Here is a 24290-nt window from a genome sequence, read left to right as displayed (position 1 = left end):
CTCCTCTATGCATGCGAGACGTGGAATACGACAGAACACTACGTAAACTTCCTACAAGTGTTTGTTAATAGATGTCTCCGAAGAATATTAAAAGTTTTCTGGCCTAACACCATATGTAACACGGAACTCTGGAGACAAACACATCAGCGGCCAGTCCATATTGATATCTTGAACCTCAAATGGCGCTGGATTGGTCAAACGATGCGCAGGCCTTCAGATGACACAGCTAAAATTACCATTGACTGGAACACACAGGGTAGGACACGAAGAGTAGGTAGATCGTTACACTCATGGCGTCGGCAACTGAACATCGAAGTCAGCCGTAGTGATCTAAGCTGGAGAGAAGTAAAACAACTATCATCGAACCGAATCGAATGGAATAGATTCGTTGTGGCCCTTTGTTCCCAATAGCATATAGCTGTAATAGCTGTTGACCTTATTTTTATGCGGAAGCGTTAATCCTTCTAGCAATTTCCCTACATATTCCTCTAGTAGCTCGTATTCTTATGAAAATGATCCGCTCTGGATTATAAATCCCCAAAAGAAGAACAATTTCTAGCTAAATTATTAAAGCGTTTGACTGCGATATTTAAGACGAAATATGAACAAGATTAATATGCTAATTCTGTAAATTTTTAGGTCCAAGTAGATAGTTGGGTAACTAGTGTGTCAAGGAACTATCTCCTAGAGTTATAGGGAAGTTAAATGGACAAGGACGCTCTTGGAGTTCATTCGTCTTCAGCTGATTTTAAGGAAATTTATTAAAATGAATGCATAACACAATTTCCCTGAATTTCTTTTTAAATGTCAATGCCCGCCCAAATATTGAAATTATTGTTTTGACTAATTTCCAAACATAAAACAACATTTCCTTTTTTTCTTTTGCTTTCCAACAATTCCATCAAAATCTATATTATTTTGATGAGTGCCAAAAAAACAATAATTTGTTTATACAGCTGCCTCAGAAAAAAATAATACCAACAACAACAGCAAATGTCTATTTTTTCCTGCTCAAGTAAACAAAATAACAAATTTGTTTATTATGGTAACCTTAGTAGGAATTGATTTAGAACAACAAAACAACAAAGTGAAATAGAAACAACAAAAAAAAAGCACAACATCATCAAAATACACATGAACACACACTCACTCTCCCAAAATAAAGACAAAAAAGGACATCAAACATTGAAGACATCGATGACGAAAATCATTCAATTTAACCCTCATGCGATGAGAGTGTTTAACGGTGCAAGGCGAACGATGACGATGGTGATGAGTAAAAATGAAAAATTATATTTTGACACTCAAACCATTAAAAAATGAACACCCTCTTCTGATGTTTTTTAAAAGAACCCGGTAGTTTTGAAGATAACAATTCTCAAGTTTGCTTTACATATATGCCATCAAATGAACACCCTGCTTTAGTAATTTCTAAAGTAAATTGTTGATTCAAAGTGTCATTTAACCCCTTGGCATTCACAGGCAGTTATTCAATTCGCCAATTAAAAGCCTTGCAAGTAGATAGCAGGGTAACTAATGTTGCATAGTTTTTTTTATGCTGCAGGGTTTTTAATATTGTTTTATTTGCTTTAACATTTTTGTTTATTTTAAGTATTTGAACTAAAAACGTGGCAAATTATGCTGGTTGGTTGATGACAAAATTCTTTAATAAAATTTGTAGTTTTTAAATGGATTTTTAATTATTACAAATTGCTAATGTTTAAGGATTAATAAAACTGAAAAAGGATTAAATTGTATTGCTTTATAATTGTTGCGATGAAATCTATAACAATTGTTAACCATTAATCAAGTTGAGAGGAGAAAAATAGGTGATTTAGTAAAATAATCCTTTAAAATGTAGAGCAGAAATCATTAATTAATATTCAACATCCTTTCTATGGCTTCTGAATTTAAAATATTTTTAAATAACCTTAATCTTACCCCCATTTTCTCAATCTCTGGTTATTTTTTATCGTGACGATAAACTGACAGTTCTCATACAAAAAAAAAATGTTAATTGGAGGTTTATCGTTACGAAAAACGATAACCAGATATTGAGAAAATGGGGGTTAATCTTGCAAGTTAAATGGAATTTTTTTTCACAATGCGGATTCACAACAATAACTTATAATAACTTATATGTCATTTTGAAGGGTACATATCTGTCATTTATTTTCACTTAGTTATTGAACATTATAGTTTAAACAACAAAGTTTATTTTTGCTTCGAAAATGTTGAATTTTGTACCAGCAAAGCGTCATCTGCGGGAAGTTTAGCTTTACTTCTTTAATTTGAAAAAAAGTACCACTGAAGCCCACCGATTGCTCACCGAAGCTTATGGTGAATGTATTCCATCGGTTTCAACTTGCGAGAGATGGTTTGTGTGGTTCAGAAGTGGAGATTTTGACATGGAATACAAAGATCGCCCAGGCCAGCCAAAAACCTGTTTGAAGACCAAGAATTGGAGGCAATACTCCATGAAGATTCTTGTCAAACTCAATCATAGTTTGCAAATCAAGCCGTTTGGGTACCATACGAATTGAAGCCGAGATACCTTGAAAGGCGAATTTTTTGTTTAACAGACACAAACTTTTACTTGTCTGCAGATACACCCAGAGTCTCTGGAGGTTGCGAACCCGCAACCCCCAGATTGATAGTCCAACACACTAACGTCTAGTCTATCGGGGCACCAATCATGAATTTGTATGTCTGAAATGCAGCTTGAACTCTATAAAAGAAAATCATTTTGCACCGAATCATTACTTGAGATGAAAAATGGACACATTACAGTAACCCGAAGCGTCAGAGATCGTATTTGGAGCCAGGCCAACCAGCCGAATCGACAACAAAGCCAAATATCCATGGCCCTAAGGTAATTTTCTGTAATTGGTGGAAGTAAAAGGGTCCTATCTTTTATGAGCTGCTGATATCTAGTCAGACGATCACAGGGAACCTGTACCGAATGCAACTGATTCGTTTGAAGCGAGCATTTGCCGAAAGACGTCCAGAATATGCGGCCAGACATGAAACCGTAATCATGACAACGCACGGCCACATGTTGCAATACCTTTTAAAAACTATTTAGAAGGAAGTGATTGGGAAGTTTTGCCTCACCCGCATTATAGACCAGAGCTTGCCGCGTTCGACTACTATTTGTTTCCATCGATGCAGAACGCTCTCTTTTGGATACGCTTCACTTTGGAACAGACTATCCGAAATTGGCTTGATTCATTTTTGGGTCAGAATCAATAACCCGAAGCGTATGTGAAGCCCGATCAACAAGCCGAATTGATACAAAAGCCAAATATCCATGAGGCTAAGGTAATGCTCTGAATTTGGTGGTAGCAAAAGCTTCCTATCTATTATGAGTTACTGAAATCTACACAGACCATTACAGGGAACCCGTCCTGAGCACAACTGATTCGTTTGAAGCGAGTATTGGCCGAAAAACGCCCATAATATGTGGCCAGACATGAAACCTTATTATTCAATCATGACAACGCTCGGCCACATGTTGCAATACCTGTTAAAAAGTATTTAGAATGAAGTGGTTGGGAAGTTTTACCTAACACGCTTTATAGTCCAGATCGTGCCCCGCTTCACTTTGGAACAGACTATCCGAAATTGGTCCGATTCGTTCTTGGCCTCAAAAGATGAGCATTTCTTTTGGTTCGCAATCCATGTCAAATCGCAAGACCTTAGAGGTCAATTGACAGATCCATTTCATGAAATCTAGTTATCGCCAAATTTTTATTTTAATAATGGTTGCGGTCGATGCATAGCGCCATCGTGTTGAAACCACATCTCACCCGGATCATGATGCAGTAACGATCTCCAATGAACGTAACTCATTGGACCGTTCATTTTTGAAGATGTAAGGTCCAATGATGCCAACAGCGTGTAAACTGGATGTAATGGAGTCTGTATTGGCTATTGTGGATTGATCTCATTCCATATACGGCATTTTTGTTTATTAACAAACCCGTTAAACCAAAAATTATCCTCATCATGAATGCAATTTAAAAAAACAATCGTCTATAAGTTGAGCGAATCGATGACTGATTTTCAAAGTAAATTTGGATCATTTTGTAGCTTTGTTCAATCATCATCATTATATTCATGATGGTTACTGATCATAAATGTCAAAAAGTGGGCGCAGTATGACAGTTAACCCATTCGTAAGTTCTATCGGACTTTATTTTTGACGATTTTCAGCAAAGTCCCACAAATTACAGCAAAATTTTCCAAACGTTGAAGTTGCTTCAAGAATATTCCTTTCCTTAATGATTTTAAATTGTAGTAGAGAGTGTTCACTTTCATAGCTTAAGAGAATAACGAATTACGAACAATTATGTTACAAGCAAGGCGTATTAACAAGGTGAGTGCATAAAATCAGCTGTTTCTTAATTCGCTGTGGTTTTATGTACACTATATGTCAAACTTTGTTTATGTTTACATTTGTTATTGTAAATAATATAGTAATATTTTAATTCGCCTTGATTTTGACATTTACCGTACATTTTAACAAAAACAAATTTGCCTGTTGTTTTTGCATTGTTGTATTTGTTGCCGGGACGCACTCACCTTTTTAATACGCCTTGGTTACAAGAATGACAATGTAACTTGTCAATTATGTGCATTCAGAGTGATATTCTTAAAAAATTTGACTTTAAGGATGTAATAGAAGAATATCGTAACCAATTCAAATCCAGAGCATTTTATTTTGTGACTTACCATTCTAATTACATCAAACAGTTAAAAGATACCCAAAGAGGGCCTTATGAATGCTTCAAAATTTGAAATCCTGATACCATCTTTTTACTTTTTGAATTTCCCGGCTGAATGGGCAACACTGCTCCTGTCAACAGACATCTGTCAGTTGACTCCTGTCAGAATTTAAACAGGCTGCTGCAGTTGCTTCAGTTTGAGTCACAAAGTATACAGAGGCGTCACGAGACAGAAAATAATCTCGTTTTCTATTTGTCTCTTTCTTTATAAACTGCCCTTTTCATCATATTCGCGTTGTGTATAGCGTTTTGCTTTAACACATCACTGATATTGTAGCACAAAATATTTGCTATCCCTTTTTAAGAGAACTCCCTATCATCTGATTTTGAATTTTTGAAACGTCAAATTTGACATCTCTGTATACTTTGTGGTTTGAGTTTGACAACCATTGATAGCAGGTGACTTGAGGAGAAATTTGGAAAAAAGTGAATTTCATCAGCTGATTAAGCATTGGTTTTTGGGGAAAAAAAAACATCACTCAAATAATAGCTAAGCTTGATAAATACTATGCGAACTCTGCACCATTAATTTAAATGGTAAAAAAGTGGTTTACTGAATTTCATTGTGGCCGTACAAGCAGGAAAAATGCCAAACGTTCTGGACGCCCAGTTGAGGTCTCTACACCCGAAACAATTGAAAAAATTCACTATTGGCCGATCGGAGATTGAAAGTGCGGTAGATTGTGGAAGCCATAGGCATCTTACATGGCTCAGTGGTTTCAATTTTGAAGGATCACTTGAGTATTAGATAGCTTACCACAAAATGGCTCCCGCATTTGCTCACAATCGTGTGCACAAAAGGGTACACAAATGTGCAGTTTCCATTGCAAAAATCCATGTATTAGGCTACGAAATGCACTCTCTACCGCCCTATTCTCCGGATTTAAACCCGAGTGACTATTTATTGTTTATAAACATGAAGAAAAGTCTCGACGGAAAGAGATTTGACTCAAACAATGAAATCATTTCAGAAAAAAATAGAGCTCCAAGGAGACTATGTTGAAAAATAAAATTATTAATTAGACTTTTACTATTTCGCTCATCTTGTAATGAAGTGGAGGCATTTTTCTGGTTGTCAAAGAATGTTTATAAAAGTGCACACTAACTGAGTTTGAAATAAGTCTAGCTGCAGGACTTTGTCGCCCATCTTGTCGTCAACAGAGTGGATAGAATATAATATTAAAATTCTGTATCTTATCTTGTCGTCAAAAGATAAAGACAAAATTCTAGAATATCTCGTCGATCAAGTGGGTTTTATAGAAGGCAATTTGTTGCTGATCTTGTCGTACTGCAATACCTTCCCATGAATGAGCTCCCATTTAACAGCTGTGTTAATGGATAAATACAAATTTAAATACACTGTTTTTATTTATTTTGTATAATTAATGAACTAACAATTATAAATTTTATCTAATTAATAACAAATTTTCCTTATTTATTCTATAATGAGTAAAATACAAGTTATGGAAATCATTGAAATCAACCATAACCAGCTCAATATTTATCTAAATACTTAGAAATATTCAAATAGCAAACTATGTATTTATAATATTAGAATTTACAAATAAAATAATTAATAATTATTTTAGAAATTTGTTAAGATAATAAATATTGAATAATCTAAACTAAATTAGAAAGGGAAATTTAACATCCCTGGTGACTTAAACACCTGCATTCATCATATAATAAAAAGTGTTGCCAACCTTTGAATTTCTTAGGCCCGTTTTCTCAATGTATCGACAAACTGCCTGTTACCAAATGTCGACATAAATTTATTAGGCCGATAAATTGTCCTTTAACAATTTTGGTTTTCTCAATATACCGACAAAAAACATTATTTTCAGATGGCAGTACCTCTCAAAATAGATGTGAAAGTTGGGAACCCTGCCTTCAAGTGACAACATGTTTACATAAATCAGCTGTTTAATGTGGCCATCGACAACCGGCCACATTGAGAAAACGGCCCTTAAACTTGTCAGATAGAATAAGCAGGTTGCCAATAGCACGGAACTGTCTTAAAAATGTGTATTTTTTTTTTCAAATTTTTAGCTTTTATTTTGAAACATTTGTACAATATCAATTTATTCTAAGTATTGTCCATTGTTAGCTATGACCTTTTCCCATCTTTCTGGCAACATATGGATTTCGAGCCAAAAGAACTGCTCATATTTTGAGGCCAAGAACGAATCAAGCCAATATCGGATACTCTGTTCCAAAGTGAAGCGTATCTCAGAGAGAGCGTTCTGCATCGATCGAAACAAATAGTAATCGGACGGGACACGGTCTGCTCTATAATGTGGGTGAGGCAAAACTTTCCAAACACTTCATTCTAAATACTTTATAAAAGGTATTGTAATATGCCGAGTGTTGTCGTGATAGAATATTACGGTTTCATGTCTAACTACCCGCATATTCTGGGCGCTTCAGTTACGTTCGGTACAAGTTCCCTGTACAGAGGGATTTTGGTGTCAAAAAGTCAATTTTTCAAACACTCAATTTCAAAAATCAAATGATGCAGTTTTGTAGAGAAATGCTTAAAGATGAAATGTACACTTATAGTTTTAAGAAAAATTTAATTTTATTTTTAAAAAATTTAAGTAATGTCCATGCAAAAAATTACTTATATTTTCACGCAATTCAGTGGTTTATATATGTATAATTTTGCTAATAATACCATTTACCTTTAACATATTTGAAAAATATAACATTTCTCCATAAATAAAAAAAAGAAAAATATTGGGATATCATAAACCGTTAAAGCTACGTTTCCGCATACACCGTAATCGGCACCAAAAACGAAATTCCATACATTTGCAACGAAAAAAAGTTCGTTTCAAAAATCGGCAACGAAACGGCACCGATCAGTAACGAAAAACCGGTCATTTGGGGCCGGAACGAAAACAACTACAAGTAGGTTGTTTTCGGTGCTGTAGGAACGAAATTATTTTAATTATTTTTTTATTTAAAATTTAAAGAAAATCGAAATGAATAAAAAAAAAAAATTTCTTTATTGAAAGAAGAAAATATAATAGATTTTGTCAAAAATAGTGAAATTATATTTAATGTGCGATTTCGTTTCTGTTTTATGCCGCAACGCATCCAACTGAAACTAAAACAATTCAGCAACGAGACGGTTACGAACACCAACGTTTTTCAGTTTCAGTTTTCGTTATCGGCGCCGATTACGGTGTATGCGGAAACCCAGCTTAAGAAGATATGCCCAAATCTATAAGTCTCTAAAAATTATTTTATTTTTGATTTTCCATGGAAAAAAAAATGTAGCCCCACTTTCCCCCAAGCTGTTTTTTTTAATAAAATGAAAGGTGGGAGTGTCTTGTTTCGATTAAAAAAAATAGTTTTCGGAACAGGATGAAAACTTAACATTTTTTGTCGAATAATAAACGAAATATCAAACAAATTCTTATCTATGTATGGGTTTCGTGGGCGGTGGGCGTGACCGATTTTATTGAAACTCGGCATGCGTTCCTTTTTTGTTTCAATAAATGAATGTACTAGACTTTTGCTTGGATATAAAAAATCAATTTGGATTGTATGGACAGTGGGCGTTGAGCGTGGACGATTTTGATAAAATTAAATATTTTTTCTTAATTTAGTCCATATAATTCTCGGTGCCAAATTTCAATGCTCTACGAACACTCCTTATAATTTGGATTGCATGGGCGGTATGCGGTGGGCATGGCTGATTTTAATAAAACTTAGCATACGTTCTTCTTTTGTACCAAATTTCTAGACTTTTACTTGGATAGGAAATATTTTATGCGAAAAAATCTATTTAGATTGTATGGGCAGTGGGCGTGGTCAATTTTGATAAAATTTTATTTTTTTCTTAGTTTGGTCCATATACTTTTCGGTGATCTACAACCATTCTTTATAATTTCTGCTAAAAAATGTATGAAGCCATCCCTCTGAGTGATGGTCTGGCCAGATTTTAGCAGCTCATAATAGATAGGATCCTTTTGCTCCAACCAAATACAGAGAATTACCTTAAATCCATGGATATTTGGCTTTGGGCTTGACCGGGCTTCACATACGATCTCTTACGCTTCGGGTTATAGTAATGGATCCATTTTGCATTGCAAGTAATGATTCGGTGCAAAAATTATTTTCTTTTATATCGTTCACGCATCATTTCAGACATGCAAAGTCGTGTTTCAATGTCTCTTGGCTTCAATTTGTATGGTACCCAATTTTCCTGATTTTGGATCAATCCTCCCGCTTGTAAACGTTTTGAAATTGCTGCTTGAGTAGCTCCCAATGATTTTGCAAGCTCTTGTTGAGTTTGACAACAATCTTCATGGAGTAATGCCTCCAATTCTTGGTCTTTAAACTTTTTTGGTTGGCCTGGACAATCTGTGTCTTCCGTATCAAAATCACCACTTCTGAAAAGTAAAAAAAACATTCACCATTAGCTTCGGTGAGCAATCGGTGTGCTTCATTCAGTCTTATTTAATAAATTTCCCATAAAATTTCAATTTCAAATATTTATCTCATTCAAACTCTATATAATTATAAACTCAAATATAAAATTAAAATATTTTTTTTTAATAAAGGTTTCATAACCTAAAAAAAATTCCTATTAATTGAAAACAATCAACCATAACCTCCTTTTTTCAAAATTTTGTTGTCAATTTTTCAATTAAACTCTAAGGATATCATTACACACAATTGCACTCTACTATTCTATATTATTTAACGCTACACACAACACACATGTAAAAATACATACTTTAACACAAAAGGATCAAAAACTCAATTGTTTAACAAGGGGGTTAGTTAATACATTTCCCAAAAAATCTGCTTTTGTAAATTGAAATAAAATAATTGTGTGCTTTATCCCTTACACAAATTTTAAAACGAAAAAACGGTACTTAAAGGATCAACAATAAGCTTATCTCACTTATAGATTTCTCTTTGTAACTCTCTCTCTCTCTCGATGTAACGGTCTTTAAAACAGTGATGCCAACTAAGAAAATTATTAATTGTTTGGTTATAAAGAACTAATATTTTTTTTTAATATTTTATTACAATTTTAAATTACATACAAACAATAAATCACAATCTCTTAGCCGCAAATATAGAATACTTGTGTATGGCATCTATTTTTTCCGCAAACGTCTTGCCCTCAAACGAAAACATTGTATTCTCCTCCTTAAACAAAGTTTCAAAACCCAACTTCTCGCCCACTATTTGCGAATAGCGTGAAGTTAAAGCCGATATTATAGCTTTAGGTTTTTGTCCCCTTAAATGTTTCGGCAACTGTTGTGACTCCTCTCCCTCGCCCTCTTTCAACTTAGCAGCATATTCAAGCAGATATTTGGCCAAAGATAAAGCAATACCACGTCTACCATAATCGATGCGGGTGGAAAGGAAAAGCAACTCAATGACACAATCAATTTGCCACTCTTTGAAAATGTCATAAGTGCATTCAACAGTGTCCAGATATTCAACCACTGTCTGCATATTGGGGGTTTTAAAGGAGGCAAAAAGTTCATCTAAAGTTATTTGAGCGGAGGGATTCTAAAAAGTTGAATTAATTTTGTTTAATATAGAGACTTTTTTGTTTAAATGTTATCTAAGCCCACCATTAATTGATTGATACACATGCCCACCAGTTCTTTGGTTTTAACATCTCTGGCGGCAAAGGAGATATTGTCTTTTAATGTGGCTTTCATTAGCAGCATCATTTCGTTACTGGCTTCAGGGGTGTCCAACAGATTGCAGGCGTTGCAGACATTTTCATATTTCATGAAATAATTGCGAAATAACTGAAAGTACAATATGAATAATAAAGTGTTAGGGGGTTAGAATATTTAAAGCAAATATAATTAGGGATTAGAAATTTAGCTGTATATTTATAATATTGGTTGTATAACATAAAAATGCGGGATTTACAATAGATGGCGTATCTTTTGAACGCGATTTTTGTTTTCAATAACTTAAATGTCATTTTGAAGGGTCCATATCCTTGATTTATTTTCACTTAGTTATTGAACATTATAGTTTAAACAACAAAGTTTTTTTTTTTGCTTCGAAAATGTCATATTTTGTACCAACAAAGCGTCATCTGCGGGAAGTTTAGCTTTACTTCTTTAATTTGAAAAAAAGTACCGCTGAATTACAACGATTGTTCACCAGAGCTTATGGAGAATGTGTTTCATCGTTTTCAACTTGCGAGAGATAGTTTGTATGATTCAGAAGTACTGATTTTGAGACTGAAGACAAAGATCGTCCAGGCCAATCAAAAAAGTTTGAAGACCAAGAATTGGGGGCATTACTGAATGAAGATTGTTGTCAAACTCAACAAGAGCTTGCAGGGAAATTGGGTACCATACGAATTGAAGCCGAGAGACCTTGAAAGACGAATTTTTTTTTAACAAACTTTTACTTGTCTGCAAATACAAGAGGCTCTGGCGGGAATTGAACCCGCAACCTCCAGATTGATAGTCCAGCACACTATCGTCTAGTCTATCGGGGCACCAATCATGAATTTGTATGTCTGAAATGCAGCTTGAACTCTATAAAAGAAAATCATTTTGCACCGAATCATTACTTGAGATGAAAAATGGATACATTACAGTAACCCGAAGCGTAAGAGATCGTATTTGGAGACAGGCCAACCAGCCGAATCTACACCAAAGCCAAATATCCATGGCCCTAAGGTAATGCTCTGTAATTGGTGAAAGTAAAAGGGTCCTATCTATTATGAGCTGCTGAAATCTAGTCAGACCATCACAGGGAACCTATACCGAACGCAACTGATTCGTTTGAAACGAGCATTGGCCGAAAAACGCCCAGAATATGCAGCCAGACATGAAACCGTAATATTTCATCATGACAACGCACGGCCACATGTTGCAATACCTTTTAAAAACTATTTAGAAGGAAGTGATTGGGAAGTTTTGCCTCACCCGCATTATAGACCAGACCTTGCCGCGTTCGACTACTATTTGTTTTGATCGATGCAGAACGCTCTCTCTGGGATACGCTACACTTTGGAACAGAGTATCCGATGTTGGCTTGATTCATTCTTGGCCTCATTTTTATACTAAAAATTTTTTTTATACTAAAAAACAGTTTTTGTACCAAAAAACTATTTTTGTACTAAAAAACTGTTTTTGAACTAAAAAACTGTTTTTGTACTAAAAAACTGTTGTACCAAAAAACTATTTTTGTACTAAAAAAGTTTTTTTGTATTAAAAAACAGTTTTTATACTAAAAAACAGATTTTATACTAAAAAAAAGTTTTTATACTAAAAACCAGTTTTTATACTAAAAACCAGTTTTTATACTAAAAACCAGTTTTTATACTAAAAACCAGTTTTTATACTAAAAACCAGTTTTTATACTAAAAACCAGTTTTTATACTAAAAACCAGTTTTTATACTAAAAACCAGTTTTTATACTAAAAACCAGTTTTTATACTAAAAACCAGTTTTTATACTAAAAACCAGTTTTTATACTAAAAACCAGTTTTTATACTAAAAACCAGTTTTTATACTAAAAACCAGTTTTTATACTAAAAACCAGTTTTTATACTAAAAACCAGTTTTTATACTAAAACCAGTTTTTATACTAAAAACCAGTTTTTATACTAAAAACCAGTTTTTATACTAAAAACCAGTTTTTATACTAAAAACCAGTTTTTATACTAAAAACCAGTTTTTATACTAAAAACCAGTTTTTATACTAAAAACCAGTTTTTATACTAAAAACCAGTTTTTATACTAAAAACCAGTTTTTATACTAAAAACCAGTTTTTATACTAAAAACCAGTTTTTATACTAAAAACCAGTTTTTATACTAAAAACCAGTTTTTATACTAAAAACCAGTTTTTATACTAAAAACCAGTTTTTATACTAAAACCAGTTTTTATACTAAAAACCAGTTTTTATACTAAAAACCAGTTTTTATACTAAAAACCAGTTTTTATACTAAAAACCAGTTTTTATACTAAAAACCAGTTTTTATACTAAAAACCAGTTTTTATACTAAAAACCAGTTTTTATACTAAAAACCAGTTTTTATACTAAAAACCAGTTTTTATACTAAAAACCAGTTTTTATACTAAAAACCAGTTTTTATACTAAAAACCAGTTTTTATACTAAAAACCAGTTTTTATACTAAAACCAGTTTTTATACTAAAAACCAGTTTTTATACTAAAAACCAGTTTTTATACTAAAAACCAGTTTTTATACTAAAACCAGTTTTTATACTAAAAACCAGTTTTTATACTAAAAACCAGTTTTTATACTAAAAACCAGTTTTTATACTAAAAACCAGTTTTTATACTAAAAACCAGTTTTTATACTAAAAACCAGTTTTTATACTAAAAACCAGTTTTTATACTAAAAACCAGTTTTTATACTAAAAACCAGTTTTTATACTAAAAACCAGTTTTTATACTAAAAACCAGTTTTTATACTAAAAACCAGTTTTTATACTAAAACCAGTTTTTATACTAAAAACCAGTTTTTATACTAAAAACCAGTTTTTATACTAAAAAACAGTTTTTGTACTAATAAAACTGTTTTTGTATCAAAAAAACTGTTTCTATACTAAAAAAAAGTTTTTGTACTAAAAAACTGTTTTTATACCAAAAACTATTTTTGTTCTAAAAAAACTGTTTTTATTCTATTGAAATATATATTTTAAAATCTGTATTTTTATTTAAACTTTTCAGTATTTAACACTAAATTATAATTAATACTTTACCTCTAAGGCAGCATCATGTAAATCCTCTGTTATTTTTACAATTTCCACTTGACCTGAAAATTCACATTACAAAAATGCCAAACATTAAATCTAAAATAATTTATTAATTTTCAAAATTAATAAATACCATCACAAATTAACTGCAAACATTCGGAATGCATTTTATTATCAAATATTACTTATTTTAAATCTGAAACTTTTAAAATTCAATGACCGTTTAGCAACCCTTTAGATTTTATGTAAAACTTTATATTATTCTTAAGAAAACCGTTCTTCCTTTTAAACATTTGTTTGATATTAAACTTTATTTATAAAAAATAAGTCTTTAAGTACTTAATTTTAAAACTAAACTAAATAGTACACATACATATCTCTTATTAATTTTCTTATCACGGCACGTGTTAATTATGTCTGCCACGCGTTGTAGAAGGTTTGTTTATTATTAATTTTAAGAATAGATAAATCAAATAAATCAATATAAATACAATATTTTACTATTAAGATGCTAGAGATTATTTTAAAGAATAACAAATCATAACATTAAAATAAATATCTGTATAAGTTCACACAAAGATATTTAATATACTTTGTACTTGAGCCACTTGAACTAATTTATAAACAAAAGTGTAAAATTGGGTTTTTTTCTAGTATAAAAACGTCATTGAGTCATTATTAGTTTTAAATTATTGCCAAATGCATGTTTTGTCCTGTTGACATTTGAGCATAATCATGAGAAATTCACGTGGTAGGTGAAACCTTTATGTAACATAGAGACGATACGTTATTTTCAAAAACCTAAATGACTACAAATGCCGCTAGCAACAATTGTCGCCGTGTAGTCAACTGCTTAATTATTTTGAAAACGGCAGCAACTGACATTGTTGTTGTATCAGACATATGCAGCCCAATTATGAATAATTAAGAAAAATAACAGAGAAATCATCAGCCCAATTATGAATAAAAAATTCCGCGGGAGTTTGTTCCCCGGGAGTCTTTTCCCATTGAATTTAAATAGGAAAAATGAGAAAAGGGAAAAAACTCCCGGGGAATTTTTTATTCATAATTGGGCTGATGATTTCTCTGTTATTTTTCTTTGACAGAACCGAGTGTCTCGTGAAACATTCAGTTTATTTTTTTATTGGGTGTATGACTTAAAAATGAGGGATTTTTTTTATAATTGTTAGCTTTTATTTTGAAACATTTGTACAATATAAACGTATTCAAAGTATTGTCCATTGTTTGCTATGTCCTTTTCCCATCTCTCTGTCACATATGGATTCCGCGGCAAAATAACTGCTCATCTTTTGAAGCCAAGAACGAATCAAGCCAATTTCGGATACTCTGTTCTGAAGTGTATCCCAGAGAGAGCGTTTTGCAGCTATCGAAACAAATAGTAGTCGGACGGGCCACGGTCTGGACTATAAGGCGGTGAGGCAAAGCTTTCCAATTACTTCCTTCTAAATACTTTTTAACAGCCGCATATTCTGGTCAGTTTTCAGGCAATGCTCTCTTCAAACTAATCAGTTGAGTTCGGAACAGGATCCCTGTGATATTCTGGTCAGATTTCAACAGCTTATAATAGATAGGACCCTTTTGATCCCACCAAATACAGATTATTTCTCCAAAGCCATGGATATTTGGCTTTGGTGTTGATTCGGCTGGTTGGCCGGGCTTCACATACGATCTCTTATGCTTCGAGTTATCGTAAGGGATCCATTTTTCATACCAAGTAATGATTCGGTGTAAAAATGATTTTATTTTATCATTTCCCAATTTCCCTGCTTTTGGATGAATCCTGCTGCTTGCAAATGCTTTGAAATTGTTGATTGAGTAGCTCCCAATGATTTTGCAAGCTCTTGTTGAGTTTGATAACAATCTTCATGGAGTAATGCCTCCAATTCTTGGTCTTCAAACTTTTTTGGCTGGCCTGGGCGATCTTTGTCTTCATTGTCAAAATCACCAGTACTGAACCGCACAAACCATTTATCGCAAGTTGAAAATGATGAAACTCATTCATCTTAAGCTTTGGGGAGCAGTCGGTATGCTTCAGCGGCACTTTTTTCAAATTAAAGAAGTAAAGCAAAATTTCCCGCATGAAGCTTTGTTATCACAAAATTCGATAGTCAATTTCTCAATAAACCTCTAAGGATATCAATACACACAATTGCACTCTAGTATTCCATATTATTTAACTCTACACACATGAAAAAACACATGCTTTAACACAAAAGGATAAAAAAAAAATAAAAGCCCGCAACAATCCCTTATATAAATTTTAAAATTCAATTTACAATCTAAAAAACGGTACTTAAAGAATCAACAATAAGCTTATCTCTCTTTGTAATTCTCTCTCTCTCTCTATAACTGACTTTTAAACAGTAAGGCCAACTATTAATAACCAAAAAAAAAAACGCAGAGCAGCATTAATTAATTATTTCTTTTAAGATCTTTGTTTATAAAGAATTAAAGATACAAAGTTTTTATTTTTCTTATTAAAATATTAAATTACATACAACAGCAATCACAATCTCTTGGCCGCAAATATCGAATACTTGTGTATGGCATCTATTTTTTCCGCAAATGTCTTGCCCTCAAATGAAAAATTAGCATTCTCTTCCTTAAATAAAGTTTCAAAACCCAACTTCTCGCCCACTATCTGCGAGTAGCGTGAGGTTAAAGCCGATATTATAGCTTTAGGTTTTTGTCCCCTTAAATGTTCCGGCAACTGTTGTGACTCCTCTCCATTTCCCTCTTTCAACTTAGCAGCATATTCAAGCAGATATTTGGCCAAAGATAAGGCAATACCACGTCTACCATAATCTGTGCGGGTGGAGAGGAAACTCAACTCAATGACACAATCAATTTGCCATTCTTGAAAGATGTCATATGTGTATTCAATGGTGTGCAGATATTTACCCACTGTCTGCATATTGGGGGTTTGGAAGGAGGCGAAAACTTCATCTAAGGTTATTTGAGCGGAGGGATTCTAAACAATTAAATTAAAGAAAGGTTTTAATTGAGAGATTTTAATTAATTTACGAATATGCCTACCAGTAATTTATTGATGCATATGGCCACCAGTTCTTGTGTTTTAACATCTCTGGCAGCAAAGGAGATATTGTCTTTTAATATCGACTTTATTAGCAGCATCATTTCGCTATTTGTTTCGGGAGAGTCGGCCAGATTACAGGCTATGCTGACATTTTCATATTTCATAAAGTAATTGCGAAATAACTGAAAGTAAATAATAAAGTTAAAGGTGGGAATATTTAAAGAAATCCGTTTTTTTAGTATAAAAACAGGTTTTTAGTATAAAAACGGGTTTTTTAGTATAAAAACGGGGTTTTTAGTATAAAAACGGGGTTTTTAGTATAAAAACGGGGTTTTTAGTATAAAAACGGGGTTTTTAGTATAAAAACGGGGTTTTTAGTATAAAAACGGGGTTTTTAGTATAAAAACGGGGTTTTTAGTATAAAAACGGGGTTTTTAGTATAAAAACGGGGTTTTTAGTATAAAAACGGGGTTTTTAGTATAAAAACGGGGTTTTTAGTATAAAAACGGGGTTTTTAGTATAAAAACGGGGTTTTTAGTATAAAAACGGGTTTTTAGTATAAAAACGGGGTTTTTAGTATAAAAACGGGGTTTTTAGTATAAAAACGGGTTTTTAGTATAAAAACGGGTTTTTAGTATAAAAACGGGGTTTTTAGTATAAAAACGGTTTTTTAGTATAAAAACAGTTTCTTAGTATAAAAACAGTTTTTTAGTATAAAAACGGGTTTTTAGTATAAAAACGGGTTTTTAGTATAAAAACAGTTTTTTAGTATAAAAACGGGTTTTTAGTATAAAAACAGTTTTTTAGTATAAAAACAGTTTTTTAGTATAAAAACAGTTTTTTAGTATAAAAACAGTTTTTTAGTATAAAAACAGTTTTTTAGTATAAAAACAGTTTTTAGTATAAAAACAGTTTTTTAGTATAAAAACAGTTTTTTAGTATAAAAACAGTTTTTTAGTATAAAAACAGTTTTTTAGTATAAAAACAGTTTTTTAGTATAAAAACCGTTTTTTAGTATAAAAACAGTTTTTTAGTATAAAAACCGTTTTTTAGTATAAAATCAGTTTTTTAAGTATAAAAACAGTTTTTTAAGTATAAAAACAGTTTTTTAAGTATAAAAACAGTTTTTTAAGTATAAAAACAGTTTTTTAAGTATAAAAACAGTTTCTTAAGTATAAAAACAGTTTTTTAAGTATAAAAACAGTTTTTTAGTATAAAAAATGTTTTTTAGTATAAAAAATGTTTTTTAGTATAAAAAATGTTTTTTAGTATAAAAAATGTTTTTTAGTATAAAACCAGTTTTTTAGTATAAAAACAGTTTTTTAGTATAAAAACAGTTTTTTATTATAAAAACTGTTTTTAGGGTAAAAACGGTTTTTTATTTTATAACAAAATTTTTTTTGTATAAAATTAAAATTTTTATTTTTAAGAAAATACTTTACCTCTATGGCAGCATCATATAAATCCTCAGTTATTTTTACAATTTCCACTTGACCTAAAAAATTCACATTACAATAAATAAAAAAACACAGCACAATTAATCAAAAATAATTCAACTTTATCGTCTCAAAATTTAAATAAATACCATCACAAATTAACTGCAAACATTGGGAATGCATTTTTATTACACTTTTTCTTTATTTTAAATATGAAACTTGTGTACAGTTTTAAAATTCAATGACCGTTTAGCAACCCTTAAGATTTTATACTAAAACTTAAATACAACAATTTTCATATTATTCATATGAAAATCCCAACAATTGCAAATAAAGTACTTAAACGAGTACGTACTATAACAAAAGAATTTTTCCAGTCTCAATTTTTTCAAATCATGTGCACACAGATATTTAATAGATCTTTAAATAATGAGCAAACAATTTAACAAAAGAGAGGAGAGATGAATTAAAATAAACTTTAATTAAATATATCACTCATATCATCTCTACAAACATTTGTCAGATCTATTAGAGTGAGAGAGATTCTATTATAAATGAAAACGACAACATTGTGTTTGACCCATATAATGAATGATATTTCCTTTATTTAATAGAAAAGTCTTTAATATTAATTGAATTGAAGACACAAAAAAAAGTGGGATAGAAAAATGGGAACAAACCAATTGATAGATGTATGTATATTTACAATAGTTTAAATTCTATTAAGAATTTTGCCACATGAATGGATGACACTTTTAAATTGTTCTATTTTAAAACGTGTCTTCGTCAATGAACAAAAAATATTTAGTGTAAAATTGAAATAAATTGCAATGACTAAACAATTTTAGAATGACCTTTCAAGAAAAGCTTGTTTTAAAAATAACTTTTTGTTGAACTCTGAGCTTGATAATAAAAGAGAAATAAAGCTAATTTATTCTAAAAAAAATACTTTTTCGAGATGATAAACTACTTAAACAATTTCCAAAAGTATAATAAAGGATTACTGCCGACATGTTCAAGCATGATTCAAGTGAATTTTCAAGCAAAAACCTATAATAAAAAACTGATTTTTACAAAAAAACGGGTTTTTAGAATAAAAACTGGTTTTTAGTATAAAAACTGGTTTTTAGTATAAAAACTGGTTTTTAGTATAAAAACGGGTTTTTGGTATAAAAACGGGTTTTTGGTATAAAAACGGGTTTTTGGTATAAAAACTGGTTTTTAGTATAAAAACGTGTTTTTAGTATAAAAACTGGTTTTTAGTATAAAAACGTGTTTTTAGTATAAAAACGTGTTTTTAGTATAAAAACGTGTTTTTAGTATAAAAACGTGTTTTTAGTATAAAAACGTGTTTTTAGTATAAAAACGTGTTTTTAGTATAAAAACGTGTTTTTAGTATAAAAACGTGTTTTTAGTATAAAAACGTGTTTTTAGTATAAAAACGTGTTTTTAGTATAAAAACGGGTTTTTAGTATAAAAACGGGTTTTTAGTATAAAAACGGGTTTTTAGTATAAAAACTCGTTTTTAATATAAAAACTCGTTTTTAATATAAAAACTCGTTTTTAATATAAAAACTGGTTTCAAGTTTTAACATAGAACTCCTTAAAATATTTTTCTGATTTTTTGTTGAGTGAATTATACTTTAGTTTTATTATTATTTTATACTTTTTTCTATTTTTTATTAAAATTCTTACTTTTTTACACTAGCCACCTTATTCTTAATAAATTTCATTATGAATAAATGTAAAAATATTTATCTAATTTTAAAATCTATTGGTTTTACAAAAACTCATCTTTATCCGAAAAAGAAAAATGTGGTCTATCCTTTAAATCAAATACACCGCATGATCACAACCCTTATGCAAGGGATCCACACGCTGATCATACGTTTTACCCTCAAACGAAAACTGGGTATAGGGCACCGTATTCACCACCTCAAAACCCGCAGCTTTGCCAACTTTTTGCGAAAACATCGAGGTAAATATGGCGGTAACGGCTTGTGGTATACGTGATCTCAGCGAAGACCTTTGCCGTTTTTCAGCTCTTTCGCCAGCTCGATGGTGTATTTGGTTAGAGCTTTGGCAATGCCTTTGCGTTCCCATTGCGGTAGAGTGGCCAAGAACATAAGCTCACAGGTGCAATCTATGTTGAATTTTTCAAAGACATCGTATTGGGCATCGACCGATGCCATGAAGTCCATGAGAGATTGAGCATTGGGAGATTTGGCGTTTTCTTTGCGGAATTTAAGAAAGAAGACTTCTTCGCCGTTGTCGGGTATGAACTGGAAAGAGGGGATAGAGAATTGGAGAGGTTAGATTTATGAATTTATATTAAGAAAGGAAGGACTTGATACTTTGGCTTCAACTGCAACTGACAGTTTAAGCAATCATTGCATTGGCAACACTTCAAGACAAATATAACCCAATGGTTCAGGCTCAGGTTCGTTGAACTGTAGCCATCAGAAGCAATTGTAGCGAAAGTATTTTGCATGTTTCCGTACTAGTCAGATTTACAGGTTTTAGTCAGAATTAAACAGTAATTTGGCAAGTACTGAAACTTCATATTTGTCTGTAGTTGCGCGTCTAGATTTTTCGTTTTTCATACTCACTTGCATTTTATTGAAAGCCACTGCTATTGGCTTTCCTGTGGATTTTTCCAAAGCAATTAGCGATACACCATCATCGGCCGTTACACGCGACAGTTCGCGTAAATCTTTGCGACCTTGTACATTTTCAGGTAAATTTATTTTGGTGGCTACAGCAACGGATTCATATAAAAAGAAAGAACCTTCTAAAACCTGAAAAATATAGAAAATATGATTTAGAATATAATGTTTAGTATAAAAAGGGTTTTTTAGTACTGGTTTTTAGAATAAAAACGGGGTTTTAGTATAAAAACGGTGTTTTTAGTATAAAAACGGGTTTTTAGTATAAAAACGGGTTTTTAGTATAAAAACGGGGTTTTTAGTATAAAAACGGGGTTTTTAGTATAAAAACGGGGTTTTTAGTATAAAAACGGGGTTTTTAGTATAAAAACGGGGTTTTTAGTATAAAAACGGGGTTTTTAGTATAAAAACGGGGTTTTTAGTATAAAAACGGGTTTTTAGTATAAAAACGGGTTTTTAGTATAAAAACTGGTTTTTAGTATAAAAACGGGTTTTTAGTATAAAAACTGGTTTTTAGTATAAAAACGGGTTTTTAGTATAAAAACTGGTTTTTAGTATAAAAACTGGTTTTTAGTATAAAAACGTGTTTTTAGTATAAAAACTGGTTTTTAGTATAAAAACGTGTTTTTAGTATAAAAACGTGTTTTTAGTATAAAAACGTGTTTTTAGTATAAAAACGTGTTTTTAGTATAAAAACGTGTTTTTAGTATAAAAACGTATTTTTAGTATAAAAACGGGTTTTTAGTATAAAAACGGGTTTTTAGTATAAAAACGGGTTTTTAGTATAAAAACGGGTTTTTAGTATAAAAACGGGTTTTTAGTATAAAAACGGGTTTTTTAGTATAAAAACGGGTTTTTTAGTATAAAAACTGGTTTTTTAGTATAAAAACTGGTTTTTTAGTATAAAAACTGGTTTTTTAGTATAAAAACTGGTTTTTTAGTATAAAAACTGGTTTTTAGTATAAAAACTGATTTTTAGAATAAAAACTGGTTTTTAGAATAAAAACTGGTTTTTAGAATAAAAACTGGTCTTTAGAATAAAAACTGGTTTTTATAATAATAACATTTAGTATAAAACAGGTTTTTAGCATAAAAACAGGTTTTTAGTATAAAAACAATTTTTTTTAGTATAAAAACTGTTTTTTTAGTATAAAAATAGTTTTTTTAGTATAAAAACAATTTTTTTTAGTATAAAACTGTTTTTTTTTAGTATAAAAACTGTTTTTTTTAGTATAAAACCCGTTTTTAGTATAAAACCCGTTCTTAGCATGAAAACCGTTTTTTAGGATAAAATCCTTTTTTTAGTATAAAAACCGTTTTAGTGTAACAGTTTTTAATTTTCTCACTCTTAAGAATGTCAGACTCCAGGTAAAAAAAAAAATGATGAAATAGCTTTTCCTCTACGTATTTACGTAAAATCTATTTGAATTTGAAACAAGTACATAAGATTTCAACTAATCCCGTTCTTAAAGCATAAAGTTCTGAATAAATGTTCTTCTGAATTAAAAATTTTGCATTTTTAAACTTACATCCAAAGATTCTTCCAGTTTGTCCTCGGTCAATGAACGTATCTCAATTTGATCTGTAATTTAACCAAAGATATTGCTTAATACACTTTTGTTTTCAATAAAAATTTCTAACTTTCAACTTACCCTCACAAATTGTGGCCCAAAGTCTGCCATTATTGGGTTTCATTTTAATAATTTTTGGCTTATTTGTATTTTAAATTACTTTAACTTTTCTGTAGCAAAGTCTAGCCAGCAATGATTAAGTATTAATTTAAAAATAATATAAAAACAACCTCGTTGGTGGTTGCTGATTTTACCGACGTCTAGCTGGTACACTTGGCAATTAACTGATAAAATTTTTTTAAAAAATTCAAATCTATAAAGATTTGTTTTTATGTTAAGCATAAATGTTTAAATGTATGAAAGAGTAAAAATCATCATGACGTCATATATAGAGCCAATGGGAAATTTTGAGATAATAGACCTATTTTGGTTTTAAAAAGTTTAATGACCATTGTCGATTAATAAATTGGTTTAATTTGTGTTTAAAGTAAATTATAACAAATTAATTTTATTATAAATTTGCTTGACAATAATAGAACTCATATATTTGTTCAAATATCAGTATTCAGTCAATATTACAGGAATGTAGTAATATAAAAATATTAATACAACAACAATTAGATCTATGTTCCGGAACCACCCGAACCTCTCTGGGGCAAAGATTCTCAACTCAGCGATAGCTATATTAACAGAAACTTTTTTCCTCAGGAAAGAACTCTCGACAACCAATTAAACTTTGCTGATATTTTAACAAATATATGAGAAAGTCAGAAGTAATGTCAACCGAGCTATGAACTATAGTTAATTTAAATGCTGTTTCTATTATTTTAGAATCATTTGTACCATTTTTCTCCTTACTGAACACTTTTGACAAATTTGTTCTTACTTTTTTTAATGTTTATCAAATTCGACCTAACCCTAAATTTTTTTTAAATAATTTTACTCATATCTTTTTAATTGTATGTGCGTGATAATTGTTAATCGCGTTTGTTTTTAATGCAAGACAGTTTTATTACTAATTGACTTATTATGATTAGAAAATTGGAAATAAAAATTGGCACAGAGCTCTCAATCGATGTGTAATTTGATAAGTTAAATAATATTATAATGTCACTAACAAATGCGGTTAAAAAGTGTGTGTTTACTAAAATTCTAATAGCAAATATTTAAATTATATACTATTATAAGTTATTACTATAATTTATTGTAGACATGAATGTCTAAAAATAAATTTTCTCTATTATTAAATGAGATAGTTTTACTTACGATCACATGATCTCACGCACAGTGGTAGATGAATAGAAATAGCAAAATAAAATATGATGAAAAGTTGAATTAAAGGAATATAGAAAACTAAAATTAGCTCTTCTTGTTGTTAACTTTAAAGTGAAACACTACAGTAATAAGGGGATTGTTCATCCATTATTCATAGTTGAAGCTAAACTTTTAAGTCAGTCTTAAAACTCCGCTTTGAGCTTTTTTATGTTGAGCAATTAAATAATATTTGTAACATACTCTCCCAAGTTAAATTAATTAATCGTCCGATGGAAAGCAATAAAATCGAATTCTTGCTGGTGATATCCTAGCCAAAATAGATTTTCTTTCATTTTTATAAAATTCTCTATTTTTAAATGAACTTTTTAATTTTTTTTAGTTAAATAACAAAAAGTGTGTCCTATCGTCTGTCGCTTGTAGTCAGCGGTCTCAATTGTAAAAAAGCATAAGCTAATAGTTGGCAACACTATATATATATGAAGGATGATTCGTAAGTAAACATAACCCTTCGTCTACACGTGCAAATTTTTTGTCTTAACATAAAAAATAACATTGACAGAATAAGGGAACTTTATTTCTAACTTTGAGTTAAGGTTTAAGGCGTAGAGAATACAAATACATGTAATTTATGTTTGTAACTTGTTATTTTTATGATTATTGTTATGTATTTCTTGATTTTAGTGCTTAATTCAAACACTTACAAACACTTCCAGCCTTTGGATACCTCGCGGTACAGCATTCCATTTTTCACAGCCATTGTGTTGAAT

General features: G+C 31.0%; 3 protein-coding genes across 3 annotated transcripts; all 3 read right to left on the bottom strand.

The window, feature by feature from the left end:
• Positions 1-9860: 9860 nt before the first annotated feature.
• Positions 9861-13684, bottom strand: LOC135949350 (uncharacterized). Its single transcript, XM_065498879.1, has 4 exons — positions 13651-13684; positions 13524-13576; positions 10391-10573; positions 9861-10325 (listed from the first exon to the last, which is right to left on the bottom strand). The coding sequence occupies exons 1-4, from the start codon at positions 13682-13684 to the stop codon at positions 9861-9863; spliced, it is 735 nt and encodes a 244-aa protein (XP_065354951.1).
• Positions 13685-15946: 2262 nt separating this feature from the next.
• LOC135948727 (uncharacterized) lies at positions 15947-18276 on the bottom strand. Its single transcript, XM_065498140.1, has 4 exons — positions 18161-18276; positions 18018-18070; positions 16575-16757; positions 15947-16509 (listed from the first exon to the last, which is right to left on the bottom strand). The coding sequence occupies exons 1-4, from the start codon at positions 18192-18194 to the stop codon at positions 16045-16047; spliced, it is 735 nt and encodes a 244-aa protein (XP_065354212.1). The 5' UTR covers positions 18195-18276; the 3' UTR covers positions 15947-16044.
• Positions 18277-19719: 1443 nt separating this feature from the next.
• LOC135949349 (uncharacterized) lies at positions 19720-22372 on the bottom strand. Its single transcript, XM_065498878.1, is given in 5 exon segments — positions 19720-20035; positions 20038-20293; positions 20621-20809; positions 22207-22259; positions 22330-22372. Coding segments are annotated over 5 exon segments (738 nt in total). The 3' UTR covers positions 19720-19838.
• Between the last annotated feature and the right edge of the window lie 1918 nt (positions 22373-24290).

Source organism: Calliphora vicina, chromosome 1 (assembly GCF_958450345.1).
Source record: "Calliphora vicina chromosome 1, idCalVici1.1, whole genome shotgun sequence".
Classification (NCBI taxonomy): domain Eukaryota; kingdom Metazoa; phylum Arthropoda; class Insecta; order Diptera; family Calliphoridae; genus Calliphora; species Calliphora vicina.
This window is presented reverse-complemented; position numbering and strand designations above follow the sequence as displayed.